Source organism: Arvicola amphibius, chromosome X, assembly GCF_903992535.2.
Source record: "Arvicola amphibius chromosome X, mArvAmp1.2, whole genome shotgun sequence".
NCBI classification, from domain to species: Eukaryota; Metazoa; Chordata; class Mammalia; order Rodentia; family Cricetidae; genus Arvicola; species Arvicola amphibius.
In genome coordinates, this window is record NC_052065.1 from 8238598 (window position 1) to 8253923 (window position 15326).

Consider the following 15326-nt stretch of genomic DNA (forward strand, 5'->3'; position numbering starts at 1 on the left):
TAAATCATTTTTTCTACCTTTATACTACCTTCAAAATAAGTTTCTAAGCTACAAAAGTGGATGTTATTCTTTACTCCTTTTATTTCCAGAACATATAATAATGACCTTGCCAGTATGGTAGTAAGAGAATTAAATATAACCAGCTCCAACAGAAAGGAGAAATCATCACCCAAAATGAAACCATTTTTCATCTCTGTGGGCTAACACTTTGAGGTTTAAAATATATAAATATAAAAAAATGCTTCTTTCTGTAACTTACTTATAAATAAAATTGGGTGAAGAACAGAGGTGGCTGTTATGGTGCCATATTTAGCATAGTTTGATCTTTTTAAAATAAAGAAGGTACAGCAATAGCATGTCAAGAACACCAAACTGGTTAGATATTGTGATACACCTGTAAGCTTAGCAGGCAGGAGGCCAGACTGGTGCTCTTAAAATGAACAAAATAAAGAAAGAGACAGAGACAGAGACTTAGAGAAAGAGAAGGAGGGAGTGAGGGAGGAAGGATGGAAGGAAACAAGCATTCAGGCTCACATCTATTTTGTATTTCTTCCTAGCAACTAGAAAACAAAATTATAATACATTAAAATATCTAAATGATTGCCTAGCAACACATATAGTGTATTTTCGAACCTGCTAGGAGTAGATACAAATGTAAATACTACAAAAGAAAAATTCATAGAGAGCACATGATCCAAGCCTTCGAAAGTAATTTTTGAAATTGTAGGTAGGCATTGTCCTCTGACATGCTTTTTAAAAAATCATTCCATGTTGATGGAACCACATTAAACTCTTCATACCAAATGAACATTACCAAACAGTCTTAAACACAGTAAGCTTAACCATGGCTAAGATCCTAATGCTCATGAGTGCTAATGAAATCATGGACCTGTGCTTCCCATAGAAGAGAGGCTATATCTACTACTACTCAATCTAAACTCAGGAAAAGGATACACATTACTTATTGCTTCAACTCTCTTTTTTCCCAAATGAAACCCAAAACACACAACTCAAAAGCAAACCAAATAACCCCTCAATTCCTTTACAAGAGGTTTCATATGGAAGTAGACACTCATCTTTCTCTAAAGAGAAGACTATTATTTAAAACCCTCAAGATTTCCACCACTTTGAAGTTCAGTATCAAAGTGGAACTGTGAGTGTTTTTACACACCTACCCAAAGATTCCACTCCTAAGTGTCAGAGAAATGGCAACCTAAGTCGCAAAAATACTCAAGAACAAATATTTATGGCATCCTTACTCATAATAGTCAAACACTACAAAACACCCAAATGTTTATCAACAGGAGGAGGACCATTAATCTGTGGTTATTCATGCAATGAAAACTACTGAACAACAAAGTGAAAGGAACTACTAACACATCCTATGGATTTTGACTGTTATATTGAGGGAAAGACAGCAGACACAAGTAGAATCATTCTGCCTGATTCCTCTTGCATGAAGTTCTAGAAGCAATAAAACTGACTGACAATGATTAAAAAACCGTTACAATGCTGCATTTCAGGGCAGGAAGTAGCTGGGATGGGGCACCTACAGTGCAATGGGAATGCTTTTTAATCTCAGTTATAGCTAAATGAGTATATCCACTGGTTAAAATTCAAATTAATTACTTAAAATATGTTCATTTTATCATACATAGATTTTTGCCACTTTAAAGCAAGTATAAAGAGGAATAAGGAAAAGTGGAGCCTAGGCATCCATTCCTCAGAGTCCAGAAAAGAGGGAAGTAGATAGTATCTTCAGTGCTGCAGGGAAGGCAGCCCATTTAGGATAGGATGAGAGAAGGGGGCAGGAAACAGAGGACACAAACAAGGACTATCAAATGAAGAACTTAATGATATGCTGACTTAATAGACCACAAATAGATTTACCTATGAACTGAACATTAATTTTTAAGCCCATATTAGATTTGAAATAGAAGAAACTATTCCCCTTCTTTTAAAAAGGCAAATCAGACAATGGAAACTACAAGAGGAGAATGGAGACATCCCAACCCTGTGTGGTTCAAACACCAATGAGATAGCCAATTTTCAGAATGATTTTTTTAACTATCCTTAGGAACACCATCTTGTATTGCATAGGATGCAACTTCCAACTGAGCTTATACTCATATTCTCACTGAATACTTCCAACACCCTTATCATTGTTTTAAAAGAAAAAAATATGGTTCAGAGAAGCTCAATAGCTTGCCTAAAGTCATGTTGAACCCAACCTTCTGGTTCTAACCCAAAGCTCTCTCCATCATGTCCTACCTGCTTCTCTCGGCAAAAGGACAGCCCTTTGTAGCTCAGCCTAGCATATCTTTGTATTTCTGTGACCTCTAGAATTCACCATCTTTTTTCAATGCAGCAAAATCCTGTAGAAACTGGGTCATTTCTACCACATCCCACAAAATGGGCAGGGGGCTATAGGACATTCTATGGTAGAATACATTCAGTCGATCATATATGAAACTAGAAGTGTGAAGCACAGAAGGACACAGTGCTGCAGTGGATTTATGGGGCTTCCCACATTGCAGTCTGGGCAGCCAACTGCAAGTCATCCTGAGAACAACCTCATATATTTTACCCCTGAAATGACCAGAAGAGCATAAATACGAGCAAGCAGACAGCCCTATAAGTGTACATACTGCATGATTCTCAACAAAACATTACCCTGAGCATTTCCCTTTATCTTTACCCTAAAACATAAAAGCTCAATATTTTCATTTATCTCCCTGGCCTTTAAATATTGGATCAACTCTCTTGCTTTTGCATAATTTTTAAAGAATTTTCATAAAAGCAATTATTGAGTAACTATGGTTAGTGTTCTTGCAAAAGGGAATAACAATTCTCAAAAATGCAAGCCCTTAGCATGCTACATTCCTTTAATGAAATTTGTATATCGAAATAGTTGTTTACAAGTCTAAAGATGAACCAGTTTCCAGGCTAAGAAACAAAGCATTGCTGAGATATGCTTAATTTCATTTTTTTAAAAAAAAAAAAAACTTTGCTTGAGAATATAAAAAGAAATTAAGCAATGTTTCCAAAGACAAGAGTAATTAAATCAGGAAATTAAGCAGCTGGTGGCATTGCTGCCTGGTAGATTAAGGAGACTAAGACATTGCCTGTGACAGCTGGCCCCCTGGTCGCCTCTTACCTGGATGCATCTGTTCTGTGCCGCTCCGCAGTTTGCTGTAGCCATGGCTCAAGGACACCCTCTGGTAATGAGGCGGGGAAGAAGGAGGGGAGGCGAGGGGTGACATCGTGGGAGACTGTGTTTCCTGCTTCAAAGAACCAGAGCAGAGTTCAGAGGCAACCACTGGAGAAGCCTGGCATTCTGAGCTGCAGTTTAAATGTGACTCTATGGCTGGTGACTTGGCTGGTTTAACAAATGGGGAGAAATGTTTCCTCAAAACTGCAGCACAGCAAAAGAGGAGTATTGAGGATTCAAATCACTATTACTGTGCTAACAAATTACTAATACCAGCCTAAAATGCTTTCAGTTAGCTCAATAGTATTTTCCTTTGGAAAATGAAAGACACTGATCACAAAGGAGAACATTTATATCCCTCAATTGTGGACCAATTCCATTTTCCTTCAATTAATGAATTAATGAGTCTTCCTTTTTAAGAGTCCTATTTATTGAATTTATATTCACCAAATATAAATCCAGAATATGCAATAAAATTTACATTTTCAGTGTTTAATGCTGGGTATTCTTGGAGCTTACTATGCAAAATTATATGTTGGGGAGTGGTTTGTTTCATATAGAGAGACTCCAAAATATAGCCACCCCTTCTAGTATACCCCATAATGCTAAGATGAAGCCTTCATAAGTACAATTGGAATCCCAACTCAACTATGAAGCTGATATAGGACTCTAGGCCAGATAACAACCTGAGCCTGCTGCTGGCTTTCCTCCTTTTTTCCCACTACCGGTAGACTATAAGCATGGGGTACAAAGAACAGGGAAATGGTGCTTTTTATAACACAGAGACTATATTGGCTTCTTTAATTTAAAAACAAATATGCAATCTGAGATAAGAGACTAGACCTGAAAACTTCCCAGGAAATCCGTCACTGTGGGACAGGAATGCTCTAAATGCTGGTATAACACCTACCAAAGCATACTAAGTACAAATTCCTATGCCTCTCTAACATAACACTTAAATGATTAAAGTAATATTACATGGAGTTGTTTAACAAAATGAGCTATGCCTTTTTAACTATAAATGTAAAATTCAGACCAGGCATAAAGAGGCACACCTATAGTCCCCAGCATTCAGAAGGCGGGAAAACCAAGTAAGCCTGATGCAAGCCTGGGCTATATAGAGAAACCTTGTGTCAAAAAAATAACAAAAATAAAAAATAAAGCTGAAACCTTGACTATCCAAGACCATCAAAGTAAACCATATGTTAGTTTTTACTATAACCCTTTAATATTTATTGCATTTTAAAAACATCTTGATTTAATTCTTCCTAAAATACAGCATGTTCCTCTACCTTACAGAAGGAAGCACTGAGTATCACCTGACTTCTCTGCATGGCTCTGTATCAGCAGTGTGAGTTGTAGGATGATGTCCTTGGGGGTTACTAATACAAAACTGATTAGAAAAGCTCATCCTCCACATTCGGCTTTCAAGCCTGCTAAGTGGCTAAAAGCATTAACTGAGTTGCCATTCCACATATGTTTCCCAAGAAAGGATTCCCTGGTAATAAGAGTTTGGTAAAGAGGGGCTGGAGAGATGGCTCAGAGGTTAAGAGCATTGCCTACTCTTCCAAAGGTCCTGAGTTCAATTCCCAGCAACCACATGGTGGCTCACAGCCATCTGTAATGGGGTCTGGTGCCCTCTTCTGGCCTGTAGGCATACACACAGACAGAATATTGTATACATAATAAATAAATAATTTTTAAAAAAAAAAAAAGAGTTTGGTGGAGACAGTTCTCCAGGCCTCTTTACAATGGACCCTGCCTGTTGATGTGCCCTCTTAATTCCCGAGGTTGATGACTTAGTCTTTCCCCTACGAATGGAACATGAGCACATACTTCCCAGACATGTTTAATCAGAGAAACATTTGGGGCTTCTTTTTAGAGGGGAACACTTGCTAACTCCTAGAAGCTACATTTCTTCTCTTTGATTTTTAGCTTTGTTCTTTGTTTCCACGTTGTTCTAGAAGTTACATGTTAATGAACCTATTTAAAAACCATTAACCTAGAGAAATCAAGTAAGTGTATTAAATCAACAGCATTGTTTGAGGCACAATTCTATACTAAGGTAAATTCTAAAGGGCCAGTGGGTGGCTAGCAGTAATTCCTATGTGTCAGCTTCTTCTTGCTACAAGAAAACTTTCCTGGCTCACTTCCAAATCTGTAATTGTGTTCCAGATGGCAAGATTTGCTGGGAGTTTGGCAACAGACCAGAGGCTGTGATCCATGAGGCGTCATGGTCAGAATCAAATGAGTGTGCCGAACCCCACTCTCACCTGTTTATCCTCATCATCCATTCTTTTGATGGAATTCTTTTCGGTGGTTAAGTATGGAATCTGAACTTTCTTTCCGTGCAGCTCAGCTGGGTTCCCAAACCGTATCTCAGCATCACTCTTTGACATCACAAAGCGAGGCAGAGGCAGTTCTTTAGGAGTAGAAGCAGAAAGACTTAAGTGAGGCTTTATCTTAAAACTGCAAAAAGGGGAGCCCAATGGCCAAAAAGAAATCAGTTTTGAGGGAAAATTTCAGAGCACTAAATATAGTTTAAATTTTAGTTGAGGCACCATGGAGACTCCTATAATAATGTCATGAGAAAAAAATGTAATGTTTAACTAAGGTATTCCACCTTAACATTTCCACTCTGCTGAATCATCACAGGATAAATTCGGGCTTGGGACTAGCTCCCACTTGATCCTGCAGAAAAAGGATGTGAATGTTATCAAAACAAGAGGCTACGATAGCCAGCAAAGCTTACAAATGCTTAAATACACCAGAAGCAGTGTTAGGGGCCTGCAAGTACCAACCCATCTATCTTCCTGGCAATTCTCTGAGATAAACTAGCATTAGCAATTCCCTTTACAGCTGTGGAAGCTAGTGTGAAGAAGCTACATAAAGTGCCCCCAGAGCACACGACTAATCTCTGGGCAAGAAACAGTTTGAATCCAAGCAAGCTGGTTCTTACCAGTGCCCTACATTAATGCCCACCCCCTTCTTGGGGCAACTTCCTAGGTTGAATAGTTTCCCACTCAATATCATTCTTTTATGAGTTTTCACACTCAATCTCTTGTTGCCCATTGATAATATAATGAAGAAAGTGTTATGAAGTCAGATCAATTGCTCTAACATTTAGCCAGATTCTAAAGACAAAACCATTGGCCACTCGCGGTGCAACAAAGAGCTGTCTGGTATATTTACTTATCTTTTAAACTCTGACATAACCATTCTGAAAATGAAAACGGTGCTTTGGCATGCTTCTAATTCTCAGCACGGCAAGTCACACATAAGCACATGACACAAAGATCCACATAAATAAGGATAATATTGTGGATTCGGCATAATGATTTGCATCTGTAGCCATTGTTCTGGATAATTCCCAGTGTGCATTTACACTTCTGTCATCCGTCCACTCCAAAAACACAGCTGTGCTTCCAATGGTGGATGCTGTGCTAGAGCCAGGAAACAGCAACAGCAAGTATGCTGCTCCCAGGCAAAGAGGGCCCCTGGTTCTCTAATATCCAAATGTTTATTTTTAGTTGCTATGTTCACATTTGAGTCAAAGAATGGGCAATTATGACACGTCCCTGTGGGATCAATCAGCTAAGGGCCCAAGACACAAAGAGAGAAATCAATCTGGAAACTTAAATCGAGACTCCTCTCTAAAGAAAGATGGTCACCATTTTTAATACTTTACTGTTTCCCAGCCGTGGGCAGTTTTCCAGCACTGAAGGCGGAAATGGATCTCAAAAGGAAAAGGTAAAAGAAAGTCCCGAGTGTCAGTGAGTCACACAGAAGCCAGTCCTGTGGTGCTGCTCAAAGAATTCTCTCTTTCGGCTGTGTCTCATAAATGGATCTAGAAATATAGAACAAGAGCATACAAAAGACTTTCTCTACTCTGGCCTGATCATGAGACCATTAGTCTATTTCAAGTGCTTCTTCAAGAAAAACATCGAGATGCATGGGATTTGTAAGCTCCCTGGCCAGTGCTTCCCTGACATTTGGTCCAGAGAACAATGGAATACAAGTGGAACATTACACATGCTAGCAGCTGCATCAGGACTCCCAGACACCCTTAAGGATACTGTCACTTCATATATCCCCTACCTTGTTTATGAGCACGTCTACAGAATCATTTCAAATCCCCAGAACCTGTGGAAAATCCTGGGCATGGCTGTGTGTGCCTGTAACTCTGGCACTATGGAAGGAGACAGGAGCATTCCAATAAAATGCTGACCAGCCTGTCTAGCTGAAAGAGCAAGCATTTTCCAGTCCAATGTGAGACCCTGTCTCAAATCAATAGAGTGGACAGTAATAGAAAATGACAGATGATATGGACCTACATGCGTGCACACACAGACACTTACATATATGCAACATGCATACACAGGGAGGGAGAGAAAGCACAAAAAAGAAAAAAATCAAAGTGAAATAAGTTGGCCATAGGAAACAAAGAGCATATGATTCTACTTACATCAAGAGTAGTAAAATGCACACAAGTATAAAGAGTGATTGCCAGGTTCCGGCGATGACGACCTCCCTACGAGAACATGCCTCTCGCAAAGGATCTCCTTCATCCCTCTCCAGAGGAGGAAAAGAGGAAACACAAGAAAAAGCGCCTGGTGCAGAGCCCCAATTCCTACTTTATGGATGTGAAGTGCCCAGGATGCTCTAAAATCACCACGGTCTTTAGCCATGCACAGACGGTAGTCTTGTGTGTCGGCTGCTCCACTGTCCTCTGTCAGCCTACAGGCGGGAAAGCAAGACTGACAGAAGGATGCTCCTTCAGGAGCAAGCAGCACTGGAAAGCACCTGATTCGAGATGAGTGGGAACCATCCCAGTAAACACATTTTGGATTAAAAAAAAGAGTGATTGCCAGAGATAAGGAGTGAATGGGGAAATGTGTAGTTGTTTAATCAGACTTTCAATTTTACAAGGCAAGCTGGGAAATTTCTAAAAAATGCATGTATAACAAAATGAACAGACTCCTGAAGTTAACACATAAAATGGTTAAGATGGGAAACTACACACTATATGAAGTTTATAACAAGAAGTTTGACTTTTAGATGAAATTTTAAAAGGTTAAATTAAGCCAGGTGATGGTGGGGGCACACACCTTTAATTTCAACACTCGGGAAGCAGAGCAGGTGTATCTCTGTGAGTTCAAGGCTAGCCTGGTCTACAGAGCTATAGACTGAGTTCCAGGATAGCCAGAGCTACAGAGAAACCCCGTCTCGAAAAAAAACAGCCATATTAATTTTAATTATTTTAACTCCCATATGACATATGAAGAATTTTGAGATAGCATAGCAGGGGCATAAGTACCCTGCCTACTGTGCTCAAATTTGATTCCCAACACAGTCAAAATATAGACATATCTCAATGAAATAGTTTACATTTGTTTTCAGTGAAAACCCTTCAAACTCACATGGATATTTTACTCTTACTGCACACCTCAATGCTTACCATATTTCAAGTGTTCAGCAGACACACATGGCTATTGGCTACATATTGTAATAGATAAGCCACAAAGAAATATGGGTCACTGTGTTCAGAAATCTATATCTTATTAACAACTATTATAATGGTAAATGGCAACAAGTGAGTCTTCCTCAAATCAAAGGATATTTTGTATGTAGGTATGCTTTATACACCTCATTTGAAGAGTTTTGACGTGTGTGTATGCCAGAGCCAGGGTGGGGAGGGAGAACCAATACATAAATTAAAATATCAAATTTTCTTTCATGTTCTTTCTCAGTTCCCTTCCTCCTTTTCCACACTGTCAATGTGTAGTTTCCTGGAAAGATCCAGAGCTTTTGCTAGATAAAAGAATCAAAGATGGACCAGCAAAATGGCTCAGTGTATAAGGATGCTTGTCATCAAGTCTGACAACCTGAGCTTAATCCACGGGACGCATGTGGTAGAAATAAAGAACCAACTCCCAAAAGTTGTCCTCTGACCAATGCACAAATACTGTGGCGTGTATGCACAAGCACCTATACACTCACACACATGTATGCACAATCACCTGTACAAACACACACACATTCAATGTAATTTTAATATTTTTTTTTGTTTTTTTTTTCGAGACGGGTTTCTCTGTGGCTTTAGAGCCTGTCCTGGAACTAGCTCTTGTAGACCAAGCTGGTCTCGAACTCACAGAGATCCACCTGCCTCTGCCTCCCGAGTGCTGGGATTAAAGGCGTGCGCCACCATCGCCCGGTGTAATTTTAATATTTTTTAAAAAGCAAAGATTCTGTCAAAGAATCATGTAATAAGCATGCATAAATAAATAAATAAATAAATAAATAAATAAATAAATAAATAAATAAATAAGCAGGCAAGAAAGCAAGCTGAGGACCATATGTATGTGTAGAGAGGTGAAATGCCTAGAAAACAGAACTGGTCAGCTATACAGTAGGGGAGCGCTGCGCATTGGGGAATTTGTCCAAAGTAGCTCTAGCTCCCCATAGGAAGGCTAAGAAGGGGAGAAAGTATGAAGGAAATTGCTAAAAGAGCCACTGAATTTTAAAAAGAAAAATAATTGAGATGAGTATTAGGTAGAAAGGCTGAATTAACCTCAGCTTAATGGGAAATCTCAACACAATATTTAGTATTCAAATGTCCTCTGCTCAGGGAAGGAATTATACACACACACACACACACACACACACACACCAGGCTCACTTGGCCACATCCATACCTTCTGGGATCCTCACTTCACCCCTGACCATCCTATCCCACCCACCTTAAGGAGTTCTCTTTTCTACAAAGCACCAAACTGGTTGTCCCACTCAAAAAATTTATCTTCTAGCTTTCAAAGATAAAGAAGGTTCACCAAATAAGGAGAGAACAGAGACTACCCCTCCCCCAGCCCTCTCAGTTTGACCAGAGAATCTCTGCTTCTGTTTTGCTTGCATAAGCTAATTCTGTGTGAAGAGGGGAAAAGCCACTGAAACAAGAGTTCCTGCTCCAAAACCTTTCTACCTTGCTCAGGATCTAGGGAGGCAGCAGGATCCTGACCATGCCTAAAAAGGCTTGCCTCTCGCCTTACAAGCAACGTTCTCAGTGTCAGCAGGGTTTTTTTTTTTTTTTGCCTATTAGATTGAACAGTTTTTTACTGTGGAGGAAGGGGCTCTGTTCCATACAGTGCAGGACATTTAGTGCCATCCCTGGTTTCTACCCACTAGATGCCTGTAACATCCTCTCTACAGTTATGACAACCAAAAATGTTGGCAGACACGGACTAATAAATATCTCCTGAAGGTACAAAGTCCTCTGGGTTGAGAATGGCCATTTTCCAGCAAGGACCCATGGGTAAAATTATTTGCCTAAGGATCTCTGCAGTGGTAGTTTTGAAATTATAGCATGGCTCACACATTTCGTAATTTCACAGAACAGTTAAAAAATAAATCTACCATCTCACCACGAACAAGCATAAAGCTGCAAAATTTTTACTTTGCCAAGAATGTTGAGCCTGGCATCATTTGGGAATCTGAAGCAGCTGGACAGCCATGAGTTCAAGGCCAGTTTGGGTTACAACGTGAGAACCAGCCTCAAAATACAACAACAAAGAGTTTTAGCCAAACCATAATTCATTATAAGTTTGCTAAAAGAACAGCTAACAATAGGGGGAAAACTCTCAGAATTAAACACATTCATGCTATAAATAAGTCATCTTTCTTCCTAGTTCTCTCTCCTTCCATTACAAATAGTGCCAGACTACCAACAGAGCATGAGCCATTTTGGAGAAACACAATCCTGAGGAATCACACCATTGCACTATTGGGGCTCAGAGAAAAGAAAACAAGGGGTTGTTACCTGGAAAAGAGCGGGAAACCCCACAACTGTATTTCCCCTATCCTAACTCTGAACTGAAGTTAAAGCCTTTATTTCCATTAAGCACGGAAACTCCTATGCCATCATTTACAGTAGTTGCAACTTTCCAGTTTTTTATGTCATTACAGCTGTAAACAGCTTGGGTGTGTTTATTATACATGCTCATTACTGCTCTGCAGGTATGGTAGCTGTTTCAACCACTGTGGGATCTTTTATATAATGCATTTAATAAAGAATTACATATATTGTTGTGGACATGCTAATATAATTGGTTTCCTTCATAATCCTATGCCTTTGTACACATTTGAAACATTGTTCTGGGCTGGGGTAGAGCTCTGTAGAAAAGCATATGCTTAGTATGCCCAAGGCCCTGGGTTTGACTTTGAGGACCCTAAAAGAAAAATAAATAAGCCTAAGAAGGATTCAATTTGACAAAATGGTTTGTGGCACTAACAAAAAGGCTAAGAACCCAACCCTGCATCCTATCTAACTCTCCCCTAGTCTCACACATGCATAAGTTCAGTCCCCAGAAAGGAAAGATAACAGGAATTCTCTCTGTTCCATAAGTTGTTTTCCCACCCACCAAGTAACTCCAGTTGCAACCAGGTGAAGATACCACAACACTTAGTACCAACATTAGGGAGGCATTAACGGGTAGGGTCATGTAAATGCATACTTAGCACTTAAACAATACTGACATTAAGTGTTCTCTTAAATGATGTGTCCTATGTACCAATACAGTAAAACATATATTTGTACTGTAAGCAAATCTCTTTGAAATGTTTCACATAGCTTTCATGAGAAGTTCTTCTCAACCTTGGTTCCATGGAAGAATCACACAACGCTCTCAAAAGTCCTACTGCTCTGGATGGACGCCAGGCTAATGGAATACAAATTCCTCGTATTTTCACTTAGTGTTTAGAGCCTTCTATCTCAAGGGAACTGAGGTGGGTGACAAGCAGCCCAGAAGAACTTCTGCAAAATTTCCTCAGGAACTCCCAGGGACTCTGAATACTAGTTGATTTTGTTTAGAATGACAACTGATTAAGATGCCTTCTCCATGTGCCTTCCCCTAGATTTTCAGAACTCCAAGAAGGCTAAAGATGTCGTTCAGTGGTAGAATCCTGTCTAATATGCACAAGATGTCCTGGGTTCCATCCCAACATGGGAAAGGACAAAAAAAGGACAGAACTCTTAAAAAGATACATTAATTCTGGCAAAATCTTGGTAACCCAAAGTCATTAATACAGTTCATGCAGGAACACGGAATTAAAAGGTAAGCAGATAGGAATAGAAGAGAGAAAGAGACAGCCAGTTCCACGTACCTTTCTCATTTGGCCATCCTAATCCCTAACAGAGCCCTAAATGATATTACTGCTACCTCAAGTGGAAAATTAAACTGAATGGCATTATTTTGACACAGGCTGGAGAATTGCTGTCCCAATCATGTCTCACTAAAGAACAAAAGCTATCTTAACCACCAGTTGAAGGGAACTAATCCTAGGTCACTCTGTGAATTTTTTCCCACTTAAAAATGAAAAAAGAAACCAAAGCTACCTAATGAGTTTTCTTATTTTATTTAACACTGAAGGTAGAGAAAGCTAGGAGAAATTTCACAAAAGCTTACAGAACAGACCTTAGACACACCAAAAAGAGTTCACACAAATAAAAAACCTATTGTGGACAATAAAACATATAAATGTGAGCTACTCACCACATTTAATACTCTCTGTCCGTACTGGGAGGCCAGACTGTGCTGCAGCAATCAATTTCAGGGCAACATAAAACTGTGTTGGACCAAAATAACCAACCCGCTTTGCACCACACAGTTCTGTGATCTGAAACAGACAAGAAAAATGATGCTGAGAAGCCCATTTCGTAACAGGAAAAACGAGACAAAACTATATGATGAAACCTTCAGGATTTCACAGGATAACTTACCAAAAAGTCCCTCAGGAACCTCCATGTATGCAATGGTTGAGGGTTTTCTCCTCTGATTTATGGAGAGGGTTTTGATTCAAATCATTAATTCCTACCTACTAACAATGTTTCAGAACTGATTAGTCTTCCTCTTTTGAAAACAAAAATAAAGATGACAGACAACGGCTGCTACTCACTCTTGTTAAAAAAGAAGGGATGACTTTTCAGGGGGAGATTCTAATGTACAAAGTCTGGAGAGTCATTGAAGTGAAAAGAGAACAGATTAGTCATTACCACTACTTGGGTGTTATTCTGCTTTACCAAAATTGAATGTGAATTAGTCAAGAGGTAGTAGTCAGTGGTAGTACACTTGCCTCCATGCACAAAGCCCGAGGTTCAACCCCAGTATCACAAAAACAAAGTTCTCAGGCAAAGTCACTTCTTAATAAATTATACTTCAGGTGCCCACTTCCGAGAAACAAAAAAGCACTATGCACATAAACACTTAACATTTCGATAACTGCTGGTCCCATTCTGTCACCTACAATTAGAAAACCTTCCTCCACATCTAGACTGAACTCAACTGTTTCTCTTCTACAGGTCCTTCCTAAAATTTTGGGTATAATAGTTTATTTTCCCAGTGCATTCTGAAAGCACTCTATTCAAATATCTAAAAATGCCTATCCCATGATACATTGTCTTGGATAGGCTTCAAAAAAAGAAAGGGAGCAAAGACTAAGCATGTGGGGGAATGAGGCATAACCGAGAGTTAATAATTGTTGAAGTGAGTAAGGTTCATAGTGGTTCATTCTCCAAATTCAGATTTCTATACTGTCCATTTCAGCACTTAACACATTCTGCTTTAGTTCTCTGTTTTTCTCTGCTTCCAATCAACACAAATTCTCTTTAAGACCAGAGGCAACTTTCTTTTTTTATTTTTTTATTTTTGGCAACTTTCTTTTATTTCCCAACACAGAAATAGACACCTAAGATGCAATCAATTCTCAATCAAGTGCATGAAACTTACACTCAAAATAAAATGCAACTGAGGTTTATAATGTGTGCACTACTATGAATACGTAAATCACACACCCTAAGTTATAGATAAGGCTGTGCATGGAGAACATGGCCAATAGCATCTGTATAGTATCAGTATAAAGATAGTTGTCTTACAAGATAATTCCTAATATAAAGAAATTTTTGTCCTTGGCAGGTAAACAAATGAACTATATTTCATAAAGTGAACAATTAAATTTCAAAAAAGTGTGAATTTAGGGTGTCAACAAGATGCTTCAGCAGATAGGGGTGCCTGCTGCAAAGCTTAACCAGCTCAATCTTACCTCTAGGCCCTACAGGAAGAAATGAGAAAAGTGAACCCTGGAGGCTGTTCTCTGATCACTACACTTACACACCATGACACAGGCATCCATGACATATGAATCCACACAGGAAACAAACAAAATGCAATAAAAGAATTTTTAAAAATGTGAATTTACTACCAAATTGACTTTGAATTATTCCTTTACCATAGCTACTATCTCAAATCAGGAAGTGTTTTCACAACAGGTAACTGAAATTGCTGGTAAAATATTCATCATGGTACTTTAAGACTCGCCTTATCTGACATCAGAAAACCAACTTGTTTACATTTGTCTCTATATTTTCATGTATACTACTAGACTCTTACATTTTAGCCAAAGAAGAAGAAATACAGTAAGCTCATAGGTCATTTGTCTTGCTCTTTGTACACTAAACCTCTCAGATACATGCCAAGAGCTTTCTGAAATACTTACACTTCAAGAAAGAGAAAATAATTCTAAACCTTTGGTTTACCTATGGAGTGGTGCCTCATCTGCATGAGATTTCTCAATCCAAAAGACAGGCTACTTTTATAAGTTTTTGTTGGTTGATTGGTTAGTTGGTTGGGTTTTTTGTTTGGTTGGTTGGTTGGTTTGGGTTTTTGGTTTTTAGTTCATTAAAGTTCAAAATGTCTTTTTCAGATAAATTCTCCATGGAAGCTTGGCAGTGGTGGTACATGCCTTTAGTCCCAGCACTTGGGAGGCAGAGGCAGGTGTATCTCTGTGAGTTCAAGTCCAGCCTGGTCTATAGAGCAAGTTCCAGGACAGCCCCAGAGAAACCCTGTCTTGAAGAAAAAAATAATCTCCATTGAAAAGTTCTAAGGTATGGGTAGAAATATTTTAATGACATCTAAAGAAGAAAGTGATATAGTCAGCTAGTCAATTAACAGGAGGTATTTCATAAGCTCGCTCCTTCACCATCTTCTTTAGTTGACTTCAAATGTGTAACACACTCTGCTGGACGCATCCTAGATTATACACTGTCCAGAGTTCCAGTATAAAATGA

General features: G+C 39.1%; 2 protein-coding genes across 6 annotated transcripts in view; one reads left to right on the forward strand and one right to left on the reverse strand.

The window, feature by feature from the left end:
* Positions 1-15326, reverse strand: part of Reps2 (RALBP1 associated Eps domain containing 2) — a 250961-nt gene that overhangs the window by 141846 nt on the left and 93789 nt on the right. For 3 of the 5 annotated variants that reach the window (XM_038316096.1, XM_038316093.1, XM_038316095.1), the window contains exons 2-4: positions 12757-12880; positions 5485-5633; positions 3158-3281 (exon numbers count right to left, since the gene is read on the reverse strand). In XM_038316096.1, coding sequence (XP_038172024.1) covers positions 3158-3281; positions 5485-5633; positions 12757-12880 — 397 coding nt within the window. Of the gene's footprint in view, positions 1-3157; positions 3285-5484; positions 5634-12756; positions 12881-15326 lie in introns of all 5 variants that reach the window. The other 2 variants (XM_038316094.1, XM_038316092.1) reach the window with 1 other exon arrangement.
* LOC119804878 (40S ribosomal protein S27-like) lies at positions 7739-8028 on the forward strand. Its single transcript, XM_038316649.1, has one exon. The coding sequence runs from the start codon at positions 7753-7755 to the stop codon at positions 8026-8028; it is 276 nt and encodes a 91-aa protein (XP_038172577.1). The 5' UTR covers positions 7739-7752.